General features: G+C 46.8%; 2 protein-coding genes and 1 long non-coding RNA gene across 7 annotated transcripts in view; 1 reads left to right on the forward strand and 2 right to left on the reverse strand.

Moving 5' to 3' along the window:
* Positions 1–21,524, reverse strand: part of LOC144889486 (uncharacterized) — a 497,490-nt gene that overhangs the window by 142,844 nt on the left and 333,122 nt on the right. The window contains exon 2 of the long non-coding RNA XR_013621798.1: positions 6,363–6,418. This is a non-coding gene — a long non-coding RNA (uncharacterized LOC144889486). The remainder of the gene's footprint in view (positions 1–6,362; positions 6,419–21,524) is intronic.
* LOC137412771 (neutral amino acid transporter 9) overlaps positions 1–21,524 on the forward strand; it is a 195,871-nt gene that overhangs the window by 18,651 nt on the left and 155,696 nt on the right. Inside the window, exons 1-2 of one of the 5 annotated variants that reach the window (XM_068098087.2) lie at positions 12,959–13,085; positions 14,179–14,268. The exons of 3 other annotated variants lie outside the window; for them this stretch is intronic. In XM_068098087.2, the coding sequence (XP_067954188.1) occupies positions 12,974–13,085; positions 14,179–14,268 (202 nt within the window). In that variant the 5' untranslated portion in view covers positions 12,959–12,973. Of the gene's footprint in view, positions 1–12,958; positions 13,086–14,178; positions 14,269–21,524 lie in introns of those variants that run through there. One more of the 5 variants, XM_068098122.2, reaches the window with a different exon arrangement.
* Positions 2,194–21,524, reverse strand: part of LOC137412805 (uncharacterized) — a 57,416-nt gene continuing 38,085 nt past the window's right edge. The window contains exon 2 of the mRNA XM_068098135.2: positions 2,194–3,442. Coding sequence (XP_067954236.2) covers positions 2,236–3,438 — 1,203 coding nt within the window. The 5' untranslated portion in view covers positions 3,439–3,442 and the 3' untranslated portion in view covers positions 2,194–2,235. The remainder of the gene's footprint in view (positions 3,443–21,524) is intronic.

The following is a 21,524-nucleotide window of genomic DNA, read 5'->3' on the forward strand; positions in this document are numbered from 1 at the left end:
AAGCCGAGCAACATATATATATACACCGATCATTGATCGTGAACCGGAAAATATAATAAATTACTGATGGTTTCAGAGTTATGACGTTTTTAAGCATGAACCTTTAAAACCGAGCCCCTCCCTCATTTTTGATCCAATCGAGGGGAAACTTCACAAATCTGTTAAGCATGTCAGTCTACTAAAATGTCCTTTTGGAATTTGCGATCGGGCACGTGGTTTGGCAGATATCGTTAATTAAACGAAAGTATTAAAAAAAAAATGGATATCTCTTGAATCGTTCGTACCTCAGACCGTGAGTTGGTAATAATTTATATAATTCACACAGTGCAATACGTGCAGGCCGCTCCACGGAGTGACCTTGCGGGCTTATCAACGAGGCGAGGCGTGACACACGTGTCTCAGCATACCTCAGATCAAGTTTGAAAACCAGCATCAACAGTGCATAAATTTGCATATTCGATCATTTTTGACAAAGTTATGGCACTTTGAACTTTGGTAGGGGACATGTATTGCAGCGCAATACTCAGAATGCTTGTTTACCCATGACCTGACCCTGGATCCTAGCAACACGTATGCAAAACCTGATGCAGATCGATCCAGCCCTGTTTTTTAAATATGATTTTCAGACGTACAGTCGTACACACACACGTGCACACATCTAGAGAATTTCCTTATTACATCCGAGTTACATCAGAGCCGAGTTACATCAGACCATGAGTTGGTAATTATATAATTCACACATAGTGCAATACGTGCAGGCTGCTCCACGGAGCGACCTTGTGGGCTTATTTTAACTCCAATTTACATTCTGTTTCCACTTTTAGTGAGAAGTAGGGGTCTGTGCAACCATTCATAAACTTTATTTGGTGCAAATTGGATAATTTTTAGCCGAGTTACCTCAGACCGTGAGTTGGTAATTATATAATCCACACAGTGCACCAGATACTGCACGTGCAGTAGGGTGGTGAAAATAGCCCCAATTTTTTTTTTGAATTTTAACTTGCTAGATATGCCAAAAGGTGCCATTACATCTATAGAGCACTGTGTTAAAATTGTATTAAAATTGAACAATATTTTGATCTCCCTCAGTAACTTTTTATTTTACTATACTATGCAACATAGTAAAACAGCTCATAGATGCATTCAAATCATAGGTCTATTATAGTTTGTCTCAGAATGTTACAGTCACACAGTTACAATGTGAAGTGTGTGAAGTCGCGCTTCGATTCAAACGATGGCATCATCTGTCGCGAGGCGACACGGGCACGGATGAAGCCGTCTCGCCTTTTCTTGCCACACACAGCTTAAGCGGCCTCGGTCACGGGTTTCACAGTCCTTTCCACAGCCTGTGTGTGGCAAGGGAATTTAGGGAAGAGGACAGTTGGGGTGACATCCATCGTGATAAGTTCCTTCAGCTCAGGGTCTGACATGCCTCGGATCACGGGAGGCTCCGAGATGGCGCATGCTCCCCAGTCAATTAGGTCGAAGTACTCCACTGCGTCAAAGTTGAGTTTAGCGGGGACCTTGAACCGTTGTATCTGTCCAGTAGGCTGTCTGTCTGTTGCTCTGGCTTTCATCACTTGCCGCAAGCCCCATTCTCGTATTTGAGGTCGATGGTCAGTTATCATGGCCAGTAGTATATTTTCTGGATGTGCAAAGTACGCGTTGCGGTGCATAACAGGGTCAACGATCTTCTTGTGTTTAGCGCTAAGGTATCGTGACTTGACGATCATCTGGTGGATGTGCCTGGCTCCATCTTTGCATGACGAGTGGACTTTGATGGAAAACCACATTGGAGCATACACTCAAATGATATATGTCACCATGGTTTTCAACTTCTCGGGTGGTGTCTTGACGCTGCCGTACAGTCGGAGTATTCTATTAGCTGTTGTAAGCCACCGAGAGTGATTCAGGCATCCAGGGTTTCGTAGGGCCAGATCGACGCTGCATTCACCTTCGCTAATGCCATTGCACATTTCCAAGAGATATCGCTGGTCTGTACTCCAGTCTCTCGGGTCCACATTCGGCAATGCCTGACTCAGTTTCACTAGCGTAAACGATGTTACAGGCTGTTCGTTACACGTTGATAGACGTTTTCAGATGGGTCCTGAGAATCCACGCGGGCCTGTAGTTGTGCAGTCGAGTTCCTCGAACAGATGCCGCAGCGGAAGTTCATTGACATGAAGAGGACAATACCAGCCACTGCAGTGGATGATTGAAGGTTTCTTCCAGTTGTCATATAACACCTCCTGTATGTCCCGTATTCACGTTAGTGCCGTCACACCCGACTACATTGATGTCCTCTGTCTTCACATTCCATTCCTTCAGACTAGCGACTAAAGACTCTGCAATGCTTTTGCTGGATCCTGATGATGGAGTTGTGTGGCTGAAGTACGATGAACCGGGTTCTGCGATGATGCTGACGTGTTGTTCTTTGACTGTTGTTCGGTGATTCTTGTTGTCAGTGCCGTGAACCTGAGTCATGGTGTTATTCTTCCTACCATCAAAGTATAGTCCCTCTATGACGGTGCAGACATCACTTTGAAGTTCTCCTCGAGTTTTGCTACGTTCTCTGCGGATCTTGCTGCGATCAATTATTTTAGAACGGTCTTTTGGTGAAACTACGCCGAGATCGTGTAGAACTGATGTAGCTAATTTAGCAGCTGATCTGTCAGAGACGCCAGTTCGGTCGCAGGCTTTAGCGAGCGAAGGTAGTGAGATCGTCATTTGTTGCTGTTGTCGAACCGGTTTTGGTGTGCTCTGGAGATTAACTGATTCAGAAATATACTCATCGTCAGTCGCGCTATCCGCGTAGTCTTCTTCACTTTCGTCATACGTAGAAGCAATCTGACTTTTGGCATCTTCGTAGTGAGTTTTCATTCGTTTGAGATTGGTCTCTTCTCTTTCCGCTTTACTCTTCAATCTTGATGTCTCTTCTTGATCTATTCCGCCAATTACCATGTTCCTCGGTCCTCTCTGGTCTTGAAGGAACTCTCGCTCTTTTTGCGGCACTTTATGTTCTTTCAAGCAGTTACAGTTAGACACCATGTCAGAACATTTACATTTGCTAAGATCAAACAGATTGTTAGATTTGTCGAGAAAGTCTGTGAGTCGTTGTTTGTAGGTGGCTTGATCCTTTCTTCCCTTGTAGACTTTTAGGATTGAATTGTACTTGTCATGGAAAGATCTGAGTTTTTCAATCGCTTGCGCGTGCGATACCGTTGGAAGAGAGGCCGTTACCCATACCTCTTGAATTTCATAGCACAGTTTGTGAGATATGTCACCAAATGAAGGGTATTTGCCATTCTCCGTCCTAAGCTGTTGCCGAGATTGAAGGTATCCTTTCATGACATCAGCGTACGTTGGGAGAACGTTAGTTTGGATGTTTCGTGGAGCTCCAAATATCACGCATGTAACTTGATCTCTTGTGACCGCCATCGTTCTGAAAACAAACAAAAACAACTTATTACAGGCTTAACTTAGGGTTCCCCAGATAGACAGACAGACAGCACAAACAACACGAACTCACTCACACGAATTTAAGGGGGGTGGCAGGAGTGCAGCAATCGCCCAAGTGCAGCAAATCGTCTCATCTGGCATAAATAGTCCCAGCCAGTGCTAATATAAACGGGTTGCGTATCACTACGCAGCTCACCAAACCACCCCCGTCGGTGACGCTCCTCAGCCCTGGTTGGCTGGCTGAGGGCTCTGTGGCCACGCCTTTGATGACGCGGGGGTGGGCCACACCCTGTTCTGGCGCCCCGCCCCCCTTCTTCTCCAAGTCACCTCGTGGTCAATGGCGGATCAAAGCATGTATCACGAAATGCGATACATGTCTAAATGCGATAATATGCCAAAATTTCAATCAGATTGAGGGCGATGAAGGAGTGGTCAGAAATAATTATAATTTTGCAGGATTGTTTCTATGGTCATTTGGCACATTTCCCATATACTAGCTTATAAAAACATTTTAAATGATATTTTTACTCCACCCTAACGTGCAGGCTACTCCACGGAGCGACCTTGCGGGCTTATTAGTCCCCTACCGGTGTTTTCCGGACGACAGACTGCCGGTAGGGAACATGTATTGCAGTGCATTACTCAGAATGCTTGTTTAATATAGTAGGATGATCTTTATTATACCCATTTACCGAACCCAACCCTCTCACTTTCTGATTAAATTCCCGCTCTCTCCTCTTTCTCTCTCATGTGTTGCTTATCCCCTTTAGGGTTGTGCCCAATTGTTTCCCTGCTATTCCACTGTCAATTTATCATTGCTCTTCTCAGAGTTTGTAAAAGAAAAAAATGTAAAAAAAGAAAAAAATCTGAGTATCCCATTTTTATTTTTTCATCAGAGCTGGTCATTCTTTCTCAGTGATATTTTTAAATTTCACTTAGTCATTAAAATTAAAATTAATCAACTTGGAAAGAGTTATTATTTTACAGGGCAATGTTTTAATGATTTTCTAAATCAATGGCATTTTAAAATCCAGATATATAGCACCCAACTGTCACTCCAACTGTGACTTTGCAGAGGACATTGAAAGGCAGCATTCTTTATTTTTCTCTCCCTCTTATTAAGCATCATTAGATGGCAAGGTTAAATAGCTCGAATTGAATTGTCGCACATCCACTACTAAAGAGAAGTTTTGTGCTTCAATGGGTCAAAACGCCAGTGAAGGGCAGTTAACAGTTGATGAATCGGTCCTTGTACTGTATATCATGGCACAGAGCAAAAACATTTGAGGAGTCGTCCAAAGTATTTTGGCCTTTTCAAAACGCTTTCCACAAAAACATGAAGGTTTATAATGGTATCAGGAAACTCCGACTCTGCTGGGAAAAATGTGACACTCTCTGCAAAACACATGGAAAAGGACAGATATCTCTGCCAAGTTTAGCTGGCACAGAACAAAAAAACCTTTTGACTGGTGTTCTTGACCTTAACTATAGTGCGTACATCGACTCCAATGTACTGTGAATGGGCTTTATAAAGGGCATTGTTATATATATATATATATATATCCAAATATATCTTCAGTTCTCCAGCTTTCAATGAGCGCACGTAATGACGTCACTGCCATGTACGTCATTACCATGACGTAAAAGGTACAGTATTTGATGTACAGTATATGTACAGTATACGTCATGCCATGTACAGTATCTGAACTAAGATCAAAATTCTGATCTGTCGGAGGGTTCTCTTGAGAGCTTGACAGGCAGAGCGTATGTACATGGCAGTGACGTCATTACGTGCGCTCATTGAAAGCTGGAGAACTGAACATATATTTGGTTTGATTGCTCCCGGCTGCATCCAGGCGATTCCATATAATGAGTGGATACCAGAGACAATGTGCCATGTGGCAGATGGTACTTATCGCTCCCATTATGGTACAGCATAGCTGGATGGGATACCATAATGGTGGTTCACCACTGATGGTATGAAATCGCATAGTAACTGATATATATATATATATATATACGTATATATATATATATATATATATATATATCTATAGATAGATATATATACTAGCCTCGTTACTGAAGAACGGGCTTATTTTAGCTGAGGATAATGACTGTACCTGAATTGCTGTGTTGTCATGATTTACACCAATCATAACACAAACAATTATTTTGCACAAATGCATTTGTTGTGTTTGTGATATTACATTTTTATAGGCAATTTAGGTTGAAGATTTTGGTTGAATGTTTTTTTTTCAAAAAAGAACCCCTCAGCACATACATAGGGGAGGGGTAGGTGCAGACTGGAAGTTTGGGACGATTACACCTCACCATCACGTAATTCAAAACACCTCACCTCCACGTAATTCAAAACACCTCACCACCAAGTAATTCAAAACACCTCACCTCCACGTAATTCAAAACACCTCACCATCACGTAATTCAAAACACCTCACCATCACATCATTCAAAACACCTCACCACCACGTAATTCAAAACACCTCACCATCACGTAATTCAAAACACTTCACCACCAAGTAATTGAAAACACCTCACCACCACATAATTCAAAACACCTCACCACCAAGAAATTTAAAACCCCTCACCAACAAGTAATTCAAAACACCTCACCACCAAGTAATTCAAAACACCTCACCACCACGTAATTCAAAACACCTCACCACCAAGTAATTCAAAACACCTCACAGCCATAAAACACGTAATAAAAACACCTCATCACCACAAAATTAAAAACATCTCACAGCAATAAAACACGTAATAAAAACACCTCACCACCACAAAATAAAAAACACCTCACAGCAATAAAACACGTAATAAAAACACCTCACAGCCACGAAATTAAAAACACCTCACAGCAATAAAACACGTAATAAAAACACCTCACAGCAATAAAACACGTAATAAAAGCACCTCACCACCACAAAATTAAAAACACCTCACAGCAATAAAACACGTAATAAAAACACCTCACCACCACAAAATTAAAAACACCTCACAGCAATAAAACACGTAATAAAAACCTCACCACCACAAAATTAAAAACACCTCACAGCAAGCGCCGGTGGGCTACCGCTCGGTCTGCTGGGAAACTGGCAGACTGGGTGGTCGAGGCTCTCTCAGAAACACAGGAGAGAGTCGTGACCGTCCACCTGTACAATGAAGGCATGAGTGACTATGATGTCAAGGTTTGGCTCAGTCGATACGCCGACATCCGAGGCCAAGTACGGCTCGTCCGGGACAGCCTCGGTATTTGGACCGGGACTCGGCAGTTCCGGGTAAAGCTGCGGACGAGGGAGGATGGTACGCCTGGTACGGTCACCCACATCCCTAATGGGATTATGGTTGGGATGGACCGAGGCCAAGTCTTTTACGTGGGACAGCCGAAATTATGCCGCCGATGCGCTCAACTTGGCCACTTGATTACTGGGTGTACAGTGAACATCTGCACCCAGTGTGGCGAGTTGGGACATTTGAGGGAGCGCTGCATCCAAGCGGTGCGGTGCAACCTCTGTGGTGCGCCGGGGCACACTTTCCGCTCCTGCCCGCAGAGTTACGCGAGCAAGATGCGTGCTGCTGCGGGCAGGAGTGGGGGTGTTGCTCCAGGGACAGGGGACGGTGTGCCCCCAGGGACAAGGAAAGGGGACGGTGTGCCTCCAGGGACCAGGGGGGGTGTTGCCCAAGGGACAGGGGAGGGAGTTGCCCAAGGGACAGGGGAGGGTGTTGCCCAAGGGGTGGGGAGGAGGTTGCCCAAGGGGCAGGGGAGGGGATTGCCCAAGGGGCAGGGGAGGGGGTTGCCCAAGGGGCGGGGGAGGGTATTGCCCAAGGGGTGGGGGAGGGGGTTGCCCAATGGGCAGGGGAGGGGGTTGCCCAAGAGGCAGGGGAGGGGGTTGCCCAAGAGGCAGGGGAGGGTGTTGCCCAAGGGTCAGGGGAGGGTATTGCATCTGGGGTCGGGGAGGGGGGGACTAATGTGTTTGTGTGTGTGTGTCAGTCCCCCGCCCTGTAGAAGGTAAAGGGAGGGAGTTGGAGGGGAAGGAGAACATGGAGGGAGGGGTAGATCAGGACCTGGATGTGGCTTCGCCGGGTGTCGGGCCCACTGCGGTGGGAGGGGAGGAAGCACGAAGAATGGTGGCTCCGGTGGCGGGGTCAGAAGAAACATCCTCGGTGCCAGAAACCCCACTGCCGGAGGCTGGAAGTGATGGCTCCTCCTCCGGCTATGAACAAAGCGATCCCGGACAATGGACGGAGAAAAAGCGTCGGAGGAGGGGCCAGGACAAAGGGAAAGCTCCTCTGGGCAAAGCCCCACAGGGAAAGAACACAAGAATGCCAAAGAAGAAAACCCCTGTGGGGCGCAGAGCCCCCCGTGCATCAAGCGACCCATCCAGGCCTGGGGGATCGCCTGCTCGTGGTAGGGGTGGGGTGCAGTTGTGGTTGGCCGCAGCAGGTCTCCGGGGGAGGGCCCAAATGCCGTCTTCCCCTGAACGCTCCCGTTCCCGTTCCCCCGTGAGTCATTCCCCACCCGTTGACCTAACCCCTCCTCCGGGGGCAGCTGTGGCCATGGGCCTCAAGGAGGGTTTGCTCGCGGAGGACTGGTGGCTTTCTTCCCCGGATGGTGGGCGAGGGGGGGTAATTTATTTGACCCCCGAGGAGGAGGACCTCTCCCTGCTACCCGGGGAGAATGTCTGCATAGACGGGGACTGCCTCCTGGGTACCCTCGTGGCTCCCGGCTGCGGGAAGAACCGCAGGGGGAGGAAGAATGGTAGCCCGTCGTGTCTTGGCAAGGAGGGAGGAGCTTCATAAGTCCTATGACTCCACTTTCGTGGTTTGCACTAGGGTTGGTGATTAATACACTAACACCTATGAGCTTTAAATTAACGAGTTTAAATGTACGGGGAGTCCGTACCACGGTCCGGAGGATCGCTATTTTTGAAGAGCTGCGCAATTTTGAATGGGATGTCTGCCTGTTGCAGGAATGCCATATTCCGCACGGTGAGTATGGATACCTCCGTGCAAATTGGCGGTACGGAGAGTCGTATTGGTCCAGAAGCAACACTAACAGGGCGGCAAGATTAGGGTTCCTTATTAAGAGCCCGAATGTCGAGGTCCTTAGTTTAGAAAAATTATTCCGGGGCGATTGGCCGCGCTCAGGGTGGTGGTGTCCTCGACCCCACTGACCTTGGTCAATGTGTACACTCCAACGACGGGAAGAAAGAGTGGAGCTCCTGCGCCAGTTGGGGCCCTTCCTCTCCACCTCTGGCCCCGTGATCGTCGGGGGAGATTGTAATATAAGTTTGGACAGGTTGCCCCTGGGGCCATCGGCGCGGGCCCTTAAAGGGCTTGTTCAGGATTTTAGGTTGAGGGACACGGGTGCGGAAAGGAATGAGGTCACCCGGACCGATGCGGCTGGTACCAGTCGGGTTAGGATTGATTACATCTTTTTGACACCAAATTTTGGCGACCCGGACCTGGTACTTCACGCGGTGGCATTTTCAGATCACTGTCGTTTGTCTCTGGGTATTGAATTAAATGGGTTGCGTCCCCGGCACTCTGAACTCTGGAAGCTTAACTGTCGCCTTTTGCAGGATGACAGTTTAGTGCATTCCTACGTTCGGAAGTATAGGGAGTGGGAAACGGTTAGGTGCCTCTTCCCTACCTCGGCAGCCTGGTGGGAGGAGGTGAAACGTAGGACCATCGGGTTTTTCCGTATGGCCAGGCGAATGAGGGCCGCGGGGAAACGAGAGCGTTTGAAGCGCATGCAGGAGTACCTCCAGCGCCTGCATAAGAAACTTTGCGAAGGGAGGGACGTGTCGGAAAAGATCCGCCGGGTGAAGGGGAGGATTTTTAGCCTCCTCAAAGCCAGGGCAGGGGGCGTCATCTTCCGGAGCAAGGTGCAGGCATTGGAGCGGAACAAAAAGTGTACCAGATTTTTCTTCCAACGATGTGCCAGGCAGAGGGGCGGTTTGGCCCAGGTTAATGTGGGGGGAGGCCGTGTTTCGGATCCGGACCAAATTACTGAAGCAGTGGAGGACTATTACTCCAGGCTTTTTGAAAAACGACCGGTTGACCAAATCCAGATGGCCGACGTTCTCGGCCATCTGAGGAATCATTTGAGCCCCGAACAGCGGGAGCGGTTGGAGGAGCCGGTGAGCCTGGAGGAATTGACCTCCGCTGTTAGGGATTTGGCCGCGAATAAAACCCCGGGTGACGACGGCCTGCCCGTGGAGTTTTATCGCCGCCTTTGGCACGTCCTTGGCGAAGACTATCTGCAGGTAGTGAGGGAGCTAGCCACCTCTGCAAGGTTTCCAGATTCGATGCGCCGGGGCGTCGTAAACGTCGTGCACAAGAAGGGTGATCGGGACGATCTGTCCAACTGGCGCCCGATCACTTTGTTGAATGTTTACTACAAGATACTAACAAAGGTGCTGTCTAAGAGGGTGCACGGTGTCATGGTGGACCTTGTGCACCCGGATCAGACTTGTGCTGTTCCGGGACGCAGAGTGTCCGACAGCCTGGGCCTGGTTCGAGAGGCGATCCAGCTAGCGGAGGAGAGAGGCCTCTCACTGAGCATAGTCAGTTTGGACCAGGAGAAGGCTTTCGACAGAGTGTCACATGAATACATGATGGCCGTTTTGGACCGTTTTGGCTTTGGGCCAAATTTGATGCATTGGGTGGACCTGATGTATAGGGACGTTGAAGCCCGTGTTTTGGTCAACGGACACCTCGTGAGCCTTCCCAGTCGCTTCTGGGGTCAGGCAGGGCTGCCCAATGTCACCAGTCCTTTTTGTCCTTTGTATTGAACCGTTTGCTTGTGCACTGCGAGCGGACCCATCCTTCCCTGGGTTGTGGATTCCCGGAACCCATGGGGAGCGCCTAAAGGTGAGTCTGTACATGGATGACGTGTCAGTGTTTGTCACCGATGCAGTCGCCACGTGCAGACTGGTGGGTCTCTGCGAGCATTTTGGGTTGGCCTCCTCTTCTAAAATCAATCCTCAGAAGAGTGAGGTCATGCACTTTGGTCGGCACAGGACGGGCTCCGGCCCCCCTTGCCCGTACACGGAGCGGAGAGATCGATTAAAGATCCTCGGGGTCTGCTTTGACCCAGGCGGCGGGGCCGCTGAGAACTGGTGAACGGTCATTGGGGGATTGGAATTGGAGGTCGCTTCTTGGCAGTCTCGTCGCCTAACCATGGAGGGGCGAAATTTAGTGATCAAGAATGTTTTGATTGGTAAGTTGTTGTATTTGGCGAGAATCTCCCCACCTCCTCCTGCGGTGGGACGGGCTCTGGAGAGATTAATCTTCACTTTCTTCTGGGGTACCCGAGCAGAGCGCAGGAGTAGGAGGGTAGTAAAGATGAGCCCGTCCTTGGGTGGGAAGGGTGTCCCCTGCCCGGTGTTTGTATGTATGTCTGCATTTGCGTGTACTCTAATGGAGTTATTTGTGTCCGAGGACCCGGGTCGCCTGCTGGCACGGGATTTTTTGTTCTTTTTTCTGGGGCCGTCCATCGCGCGGTTGGAAGGGCGGTCCCTCCCGCTGTCTCGGCCTTTTTCTGGGTCGTGTCCGGGGTATTTCCGGATGTTTGAGGGGTTCGCCCGGGAGCAGGGCCTGTTGACCTGTCGGCCCATCGGTTGGCAGTTGTCGCAGGTCCTGGATCACTTGTGCCCAAGGGCGGTGCTGCGGGAGGTGCGTATCCTTCGCAGAAGGCCTCTCGCAGAACGTACGGCGAGAAAGGTTTGGGAGAACGTTTCGGCTCGCTGTCTCGCCAACGACCAGAAGGACGTCGCGTGGCAAGCCGCCCATGAGTGTCTTCCGGTCCGGGTGTTTCAGTTCCAGAGGGACCTGAACGTGTCCGTCCAGTGTCCCCGACCCCGATGCACAGGGGACGAAACCGTCAGGCATGTCCTTTGGGACTGCCCTGTCGCCGAGGGGGTCTGGTCACTTGCGGCTGGCCTCCTCGAATGCTATGTGCCTTGGCTGGTGATGGTCAGACGGGACGTCTTTGCGTTCAGCGGGCTCCTACCACAACCAGTGCCTGTCCGCAAGTGGAGGCAGGCCTGGAGAACGGTCTGTATAATCAAGACCGTCTTGTGGCGAGCGAGAACCAGAGGTTTCCATACCAGGGTGTGGTTGGATCCTGGGCAGATATGGGGCATGGGCCAATCCTGCCTCCAAAGGTTCAGGCTTGGTGACAGCCTGCGGGCGACGGGGTGGTGTGCTGGCCGCAACGATGCGTCAGGTGTGTTGTAAAGCCCTCCCTGTAGCGGAGAATACGGCCGGGCTTTTCCGTGGTGAAGGGGCGGGGTCCCGCGGGAGGTTACTTCCAAATGTGCGGGCGACAGTTATGTGCAGCCGTAGTCCCTGACCGAGCTTGCCGCCCGGTCTTGGAAAGGTTGGGGGTGCTCCGGCAGGTGTGCTTGCGGGCCCTGTCAGGCGGTGATTCTCATTGGGACACTCATGCCTCGTGGGCAGCTCAGGGAGCCGGTGCCTTCCTTGTGGTGCATCTTCCGGGTGGGCCCTCCCGGGCGCGGCCTGGGGAGGGTGGGGGCAGTTGGGTTTCCTTTTGTTTGATCTTGATTTTGCCTTGGTTTGATTTTTATTTTCTTTCATTATTATTTCCAGTGGTGGGTCGAGTCCTCAACGTGTTTGTGGCTGCATGTTCCCGGCTGCGGTTAGCAGCCGGTTGTTGATTTCAGTATGCAAAGGAAAAAAGGCCCTTTGATCCTTATTGTTTTAAGGTGTCCCTTCCTTGGTTGTTTTTGGGAGGGTGGGAGGGGGGATAGGGTCTTCTTTCCTTTCTCCCCTCCCCTTTGGTTAGTTAGAGTTAGATATCTGCTGCCTGGGGTGGGAGAGGGTTTTTTGGGGGGTTTGGGATAGGGATGATGGACTTTGGTTTTTATGATTCATGGTTTATTGAGTTTGATTTGATTTTCATCTTGGTCTTTGAACCTTGTTTTCTTTCGTTTCTTGATCTTTGGTTTGCTTTCTCTCTTTGATTTCCTATTTATTGTTTGATTTCTTGTTTCTTGGCTTTTGATTTCTTGGCTTTTGATTTTCCTGGGTTCTTGTGTGGTGGTGATGGTGATGGGTTTATTGAATGACTTTTGAGCGTGTTTTTTTACCTTTTTTATCATAAAAAAAGTCCTCGGCCATTAAAGAGGTTTTGTTGTTGTTGTTGTTGTTGTTGTTCGCACTGGCTGGGGGTGGGGGTATGTATGCATCCGGGTGCAGTTGCTGCATGTAGATGTGTATGTGCCCCTGCTGGCCCACCTTAGCTGACCGTATCGAGGTTGAAGGGCCGAAACGGGATGATGCTGAGGACCTGGTCAGTGTGGCACACTTGTGACCAGGTGTGTTTTGAACTTATATATATATATATATATATGTATATGTATCTGTAATTTGGTTCTCCAACCTAATGAGCGAACGTCATGACCTCATCGCCATGTATGTACGCCTTGCCTGCAATGCTCCGGGAGCCATCTAGCAGTGCGTCATTATGGATTATAAATTCAGATACTGTCACAAGTGCATGCAAAACTCAGTTACCGACCTGGTTTCGCCCTTGTTGGTGCTTCATCAGGGCAACGCAGTGGGCCTTCCATACACTTGTAACTCTGAAAACCTTTCGGTTTTTATATCAGTCATTACGCGACCTTCATATCATCAGTGGGGAACCGCCAGCAAGGTGACCCATACAGCTGCTGCTGCACCTTGCTGGGAGCGATAAGCACCGCCTGCTACACGGTAACATTATCTCTGGTATCCATTCATCATATGGAGTCGACCTGGATGCGGTTGAGAGTGTGTTATCTGGTCGTGTGTGTGTGTGTGTGTCTGTGTGTATCAGAGTGTGTGTGCGTGTGTGTTTGTGTCAGAGTGTGTGTGTGTGTGTGTGTGTGTGTGTGTGTGTGTGTGTGTGTGTGTGTGTGTGTGTGTGTGTGTGTGTGTGTGTGTGTGTGTCAGAATGTGTGTGTGCATGTGTGTGATCGTTAGGTGTTTGTTTCTAGAGGGTCAAAATTGTGGATGAAAAGTCTTCAATGTTGTACCACCTACCCGGTGGTATTATGGCCGAGTGTGTTCTATCTGCTTGCTTGAAGTCTTGGAGGGAAGAGCTAGACAGAACAGCCTCTGGTGGTTCCATAGACAGGAGAAGTGAGGAGTAAGAGTTGAGCTGTGCACTCTGTCTGGATTTAGAAAGGTTAACCAGGATGGTGGTGCACTGATGGCTATGCAATGAAACCAGAGATGGCGGTGAAAATAAACCAGAGATGGTGGTGCACTGCTTGCTTGAAGTCCTGGAAGGAGGAGTGTGAGAGAACAGTCCCTGGACATCAAAAGGTGGACGTGCATGGCGATGACGTCATGACGTTCGCTCATTAGGTTGGAGAACCAGATTACAGATAACAATTAGTAACTCCCAACCGCATCCAGGTCGACTCCATATGATGAGTGGATACCAGAGATGATGTTACCGTGTGGCAGGCGGTGCTTATCGCCCCCAGTAAGGTGCGGCAGCAGCTGTATGGGACACCTTGCTGGCTGTTCCCCACTGATGATGTGAAGGTCGCATAATGACTGATATATATATATATATAATAATATATATATAATATTTGCATAATTTGCTGTTACTGAGTAAAACCTCTCCTGACACTCACAATACAGTTGCTTCTGATCTTCTTGTTTTACCTGTGGGACCAGATTCACAATCGTGTTCCAGCTTGCCATTTTGTCGAGGCGTGGAGTTTAATGCTTCTCTTCCCTTCTTTCCAGGCCATCTTTACTCCTCATGTATGATTGTTTTGACAATATTTCTTTCTCCTCACACTTCTTTCCTTGAAGCTATATTTTGGATCGTTAAATGCACAGGAAAGCAAGTGAATATGAAAATTGTTTATCCAATAGGTTTATCCAATAGGATTCTTCACCATTGGGAGATGGGGCTAAAACCGACATATATCACGATATCTCAAAAAGTTGTGGACATATGTGGACGAAACTTGGTGGACAGGTTGTGTGTGTGACAAGGACTAATCGATTCGATTTTGGTGAAGATCTGAATATGGATTCAGATACGAGATTTATCTAATTTATAAGAGATTCGACACCACTGAGAGACCGGGCGAAAAGCGATATTTAACATGATATTATAAAAAGTTATGGATGACTTGAGTTGGTTAGGTGAGAAGAACAAGCCGATTACATTTTGCTTTAGGTCGGAATCCAGATCCGGCCTATCATTGGGATACAAAACAAACTGTTCAGCCTGATGGAGGTTTGTGCTCTACCGAGTTCCCTTCTCGTATTATTTTTATTTTATTTTTACACTAAATGTGTCGTGCAACAGAGAGAAAACAAGTACAAAAAGTTTTAATTAAAACAAAAGCCGCGTCGATGTTACACAATGCCTAGATGCAGCTGTGCCTATAACGTCGGTGTTATAGGCACAGGACATTCCTATTGATTCGATTACTTGATGTTATTTTTGTGCAAAGTGAAAATATATCTCGGCAATTTCCCGTGTGTGGCGACGAATTTTTAATGTATCTCGGCATTTTCCGGTCTGTTATTTCAGGCGGTGTATGACTGACCATGCCGCGATTTAAAAAAAATATATCTCGGCAATTTCCTGTGTGTGGCGACACGTGAACGAAGCTATGCTCCTCTCTCCACATTATTGTGACGACGTATAAATTAAATATTTCATCGTGACGATTGTCATCAAATGGACGAATTTTTAATATATCTCGGCATTTTCCCGTCTGTTATTTCGGGCGGTGTATGACTGAGCATGCCGCGATTTAAACAAAATATATATATCTCGGCATTTTCCCGTCTGTTATTTCGGGCGGTGTATGACTGACCATGCCGCGATAAAAAAAAAAAAATCTCAATGGACTTGAAGTTACAGGCCTTTGAGAATTCATTTCGTACTATAAAGGGCAACTTTCATCGGATTTTCTTCCCGTTTTTTTTCAACCGAGTCTAAAACTATGTTAGCGACGGTGAAAAATGAAATGATATATCGAATTTGATTTGAAATAAAACTGTGTGAGAGAGGAAGACACCACGGGCCTACAAAACAGGCCTCAAAGCTATGCGAGTTAATAAAATGGTGGATATTTGTTTATATGAAGCCTCCCCCAAAATGGGTGGAGCTATGGTTCCCAGAATGGGTGGAGCTTCGAGGTTTTGTCTTCTCTGCAAGAACAACAAGAAGAAGAAGAACAACAACAACAGCAGAGGGCACTCTATGAGCAGCGTCTGCGACGCGGCTAAAAATATTGCTCTGATAAGTTGCTCTATTTTTATATCGTATATTAGCACTCTTTTTACCTCCGCCACCAAAGGTGGACGGAGGTTGTTTTTAACCCTGTCTGTTTGTTACTTGGCAAAAAAAAATTTTTTGACAAGTATGTGGATCACTCCGGTTTTGTGTGTGTTCGTCTGTCTGCTCACAATTTTACACCTGCAGGTCACAATTTTAAACTGATCTTCACAAAACTTTACCAAATGGTAGATTTGGTGGTCTGACAGAATCGTATTTATTTTTGAGGTCAAAAGGTCAACATAGGCCAAAGGTGAACAACCTTTTCAAATTTCTAAAATCCTAAATTTTCATCCGATTGACTTGAAATTTGAATAGGATTTTCATGTCAGCAAACTGACATCAACCACCTATTATATTTTAGGTCAAAAAGATGCTCTGGGTGCCATTCTACTTTGTTCTCTTTTTCCAATTGTCGCTCCATGAGTGATGTTTCATCTGTTTGTTGCTTTTTTTTTTTTGTCTGCTTATGAACAGGATATCTTAAAAAGTTGTAGATGCATTCGGACAGAATTTGGTGTAGAGGTTATGTGTGTGACTAAGACCAAATGAGTCGATTTCAATGAATATCCGTGTCCGGATCCGGATACTAGAACTTTTTAAAAAGTGATTATTCAATATTTTGTGAATTGTTTCAGCAACATTTTTGTGAGGTCGAACTCTCCTAAAACGATTCTGCAATTTTTTAAAGAGTTTGCATGTACAGATCTGAGTTAATGGTTTGACTACGTGGCATAATGTCTACCAAAAATCACCCCTTCTGCATCCCAAAAAACAGTGGCCATGACTTTCCCTGCTGAAGGGGTAACCTTAAACTTCTTCTTCCGAGGAGAAGTTGGATGATGCCATTCCATTGACTGTCTTTTGATCTCCGGTTCAAAGTGATGGATACATGTTTCATCCCCAGTGACGATCTGTGACAAAAAGCTTTCAACATCAGCCTCGTAACAGGAGAGCAAATCTGAACACACCTCTTTCCGCAAAGTTTTGTGATTGTCGGTTAGACCCCCTTTACAAAGGGCTGCGACCTTTGTGCCACCTTTGAACGACCAAAAAATTGCCAGGACGCTCAATGGTCGCCTAAACCCAGAAAATCCTGTTTCTATGTAACTGCTCCAGCGATCCTTGTGCCTCCCTTGAACCACCAAAAATGCAATTGTCGGGCATTTTCATGGCGATCTACGAGCGACCTGTGCATCCACTGCGCCACCTGCCTGCTTCCCCTGTGCAACCTACGGCAACCAACGCGATTAGAAGCTACATAGGCGACCCCCAAGCAATGTTTGGGCAACCATTGAGCTTCCTCTGTGCCTCCTCTGTGCCATCATCGGCGACCAACGGCAACTAACGGCGACCACTGGGCGACCATTCAGCCATGCTTCTGCCTCCTAGGCGACCCTTGAGCATTGTTTGGGCGACCCCTGGCGACTGCTGGGCAACCTGGAGTGCCTGGGTATATATATGCCCAGATTCTGGCGCTTTTCCATCAGTTTCATCCTAGCTGCCAAAGTGAGAACATGTCCAGAAGATAAAGATTTTGGGATGAACAACCAACTCCTCTTGCATACTGCCATCTTACAAGGTCACCAAGCACTGCTGGTGAACCAGATGGCCATTGCTGTCCTTAGAAGAAGGATGAACAGGCACAGAAGAAGGAGACCACGAACCTGGTGGGTCCGCCCCTGGCTGACACAACAGAGAACCTCTGCGGTTCTTTGCCCTTGGTCTTGTGCACTTCTTGGGAGGCATGATGTCTTGTGCCTGTTGAGTCTGGAGACTTTCTTGAGTCGAGTTGTTCACCATTCACTGCAAACACAATGAACCACTGCAGGTACCAGCCTTCTATTTATAGGCAGGCTGAGGAGGCACTACAGGTGGCTCAAAGGAGGCAGAAGAGAGGCAAAAGCTTTGCCATGGTGGCTCAAGGGTTGCCGTGGTCGCCGAATGGAGGCACAGCGGTCGCCACAGTCATCGTTCAATGCACGCTATTGGTCGCCCAAAGGAGGCACAAGGGAGGAAGAAGCATCGCCCAGATTGACAGGAAAATTTGCAGCAGAACGCATTTATTACCTGGCGACCATTGGGCGACCACTGTGCCTCCATTCTGCAACCACGGCAATACTTGTGCCTCCCTTCTGCCTCCTTTGAGCCACCTTTGAGCAACCAACCTCCTCGGCGACCTTTGTGCGACTGTTTTGAACATGTTCAAAAATTTACGGCGACCATGGCGTCCATGGCGATGTCTGACCCTCCTGTGTACCACCTTTGAACGACTTAGGCAACCATTCTGCCTCCTTTGAGCCTCCAACGGCGACCTGGCAAATTTTATGGTCGCACAAGGGAGGCACAAAGGTCGCCATCCTGTGTAAAGGCCCCCTTAGGCTTCGTGGAACCGAACTGCACACACTTTTGAATATCCTAAGCCCTAAGGCATCAATAATGTTGTTCACACTTCCCTTGGATACTGAGAGCTCAGTTACAAACCTTATGGTTGTAATCCGTCGGTCATTTTGAATTATTTCATCAGCACGTTGAAGCAACACCGGAGTGACTGCTGCTGTTGTTGGCCGGCCAGAGCGAGACGCGTCACTGAGCTCCACTTGGCCTTTCTCAGAACCCACAATTCGTGAAGCCCAGCGACTAACAGTGCTTTTGTCAACAGCATTGACTCCGTATACATTTTTTAACGGCATGTGAATGTTCGTTACTGATTCCTTCTCCACCTCAAGAATTTCAATAACAGGCCATTGTTTAAAACGCTCATCACCACACAGCGCCATTTTGACGACCCCCCCCCCCCCCCCCCCCCCCGTGCATGCGCTAGAGAACGTATTGTTCCGTGGCTCTGCAGTAGTAAGCGGGACATTCAAAATTAACCGCAGAGTAAGTTTCAGACATTTCCTGTTGATTTTGACTGAAGTATAGAAAGTGTTGCAAAACTTTTTGGGCAATCCTCGTGTGTGTGTGTGTGTGTGTGTGTGTGTGTGTGTGTGTGTGTGTGTGTGTGTGTGTGTGTGTGTGTGTGTGTGTGTATATATGTGTGTATATATATATATATATATATATATATATTTTTTTTTTTGTGCAGCGTCTGTCCTGTGTTGTGTTGTGTTGTCACTGAACTACTTTCTCAAACTTTTGTGAAATCGTACCAAACTTCTGGTATGCACATATCTCTCCCGTCGGTATGTCCTAAGTAGTCTAGTAGGAAGACTAGGTCCCCCTGCACCCCCCGGAGATATACTTCTAATCAGTGTTTCTAGATTGGAAACAATGTGTAGAAAATGACTAGCTATGGCCCCAAGCTGAAAAAATGTCCCACATACCATTTTTATGCAAATTACTGCTGCCATTATCAAAAAAAGACTAGGTCCCCCTGCACCCCCCCGGAGATATACTTCTAATCAGTGTTTCTAGATTGGAAAACATGTGTAGAAAATGACTAGCTATGGCCCCAAGCTGAAACAATGTCCCACATACCATTTTTATGCAAATTACTGCTGCCATTATCAAAAAAACGATTTTTGACATATCTCAGCCAATATTGCAGATAATTGAAAAATGAAGGTGTCTAGACCCATGTTTTGAAGGGCATAGATCATGATAGAACTATTCATAACATGATTACATGTGTCTATGGTATACTAGTATGCTAATTAGTGCTTTATTTACAAAATAATCACAGTTTTACGAAATAATAGACTCATATTAAGGTCCGTCTACACAGACGTTAACACAAAGTTTTATTTTTCTAAATACCCTGTGAAATTCACCGAATGCCCTGTGAAACCTGGGATTCTTCTCCAGCTTTTTCAAGGGCCCGACTTTTCCCTTCCCTTTGAAGGCACTGGTGCAGTCTTCTCCGCTGAACACATAGTACCCCAGGAGAGTGGCACAGTAGTCCTCTCCCAGGGATTCTGCCAGCTCAGAGACGTTGACAAGTTGGCGATGCTTCCCTGACCCTGTATCCAGGTACACCGTCAGCTTGATGTTGTGGGCATGGTGGAGCAGGATCAGGAGGATGTCTGTGTCCGGTGTTCTGACTACAGCGTTCTTGTATCCGATGGTAGCAGCATGATGGAGGTACAGAACCACCCTGGTATCAGTCTCTTCCTGGTTGCTGTAGATCGTGGGGAGTTCACGTACCTCGACCTGAAACACAAAAAGGCACCGCATTTCAATCACCAGTCACTGCCAGTTTCAGTATATCTCCGGGGGGTGCAGGGGGACCTAGTCTTTTTTTGATAATGGCAGCAGTAATTTGCATAAAAATGGTATGTGGGACATTTTTTCAGCTTGGGGCCATAGCTAGTCATTTTCTACACATTTTTTCCAATCTATAAACACTGATTAGAAGTATATCTCCGGGGGGTGCAGGGGGACCTAGTCTTTTTTTGATAATGGCAGCAGTAATTTGCATAAAAATGGTATGTGGGACATTTTGTCAGCTTGGGGCCATAGCTAGTCATTTTCTACACATTTTTTCCAATCTAGAAACACTGATTAGAAGTATATCTCCGGGGGGTGCAGGGGGACCTAGTCTTTTTTTGATAATGGCAGCAGTAATTTGCATAAAAATGGTATGTGGGACATTATTTCAGCTTGGGGCCATAGCTAGTCATTTTCTACACATTTTTTCCAATCTAGAAACACTGATTAGAAGTATATCTCCGGGGGGTGCAGGGGGGCCTAGTCTTCCTACTAGACTAAAGGGTATTTAAAAAAAAAAATTGTAATTTTTTTTTTTAATGGTATTTTTTGGGTAAATTTTTTTTTTTCAACTTCAATTGTTTAAAAAATGTGATATCACGTATATTACAAATACATTTGTGCAAAACCATGACAAAACGGCAACTCGGGTACAGTCATTTATCTATATATCGACACATCTGGGCAGTGTCTGTGTTGTCACTTAACGACTCCCTCAAACTTTTGTTTCCGTGGTTGTGAAGTGTTTTTAATAACGTTGTGGTGGTTTTGAATCACGTGGTGGTGAGGTATTTTGAATTATGTGGTGGTGGTGAGGTGTTTTTAAATGACGTGGTGGTGAGGTGTTTTAATATCACATGGTGGTGAGGTGTGTTTATAAATCACATGGTGACGAGGTGTTTTGAATTACGTAGTGGTGAGGTATTTATAATTACGTGGTGGTGAGGTGTTTTTAATTAGGTGGTGGTGAGGTGTTTCGAATTGTGGTGGTGAGGTGTTTTGAATTACTTGGTGGTGAGGTGTTTTTAAATGTGGTGGTGAGGTGTTTTTAATTTCGTGGGTGAGCTGTTTTTAATTTCGTGACTGAGGTGTTTTTATTACGTGTTTTATGGCTGTGAGGTGTTTTTAATTTTGTGGTGGTGAGGTGTTTTTATTATGTTTTATGGCTGTGTGGTGTTTTTAATTTTGTGGTGTTGAGGTGTTTTTATTACGTGTTTTTATTACGTGTTTTATGGCTGTGAGGTTTTTAATTTTGTGGTGGTGAGGTGTTTTTATTACGTGTTTTATGGCTGTGAGGTGTTTTTAATTTTGTGGTGGTGAGGTGTTTTTATTACGTGTTTTATGGCTGTGATGTGTTTTTAATTTTGTGGTGGTGAGGTGTTTTTATTACGTGTTTTTATTACGTGTTTTATGGCTGTGAGGTTTTTAATTTTGTGGTGGTGAGGTGTTTTTATTACGTGTTTTTATTACGTGTTTTATGGCTGTGAGGTTTTTAATTTTGTGGTGGTGA

The sequence above is a fragment of the Myxine glutinosa genome, chromosome 1 (genome assembly GCF_964187855.1).
Source record: "Myxine glutinosa chromosome 1, kmMyxGlut1.1, whole genome shotgun sequence".
Lineage (NCBI taxonomy): Eukaryota > Metazoa > Chordata > Myxini > Myxiniformes > Myxinidae > Myxine > Myxine glutinosa.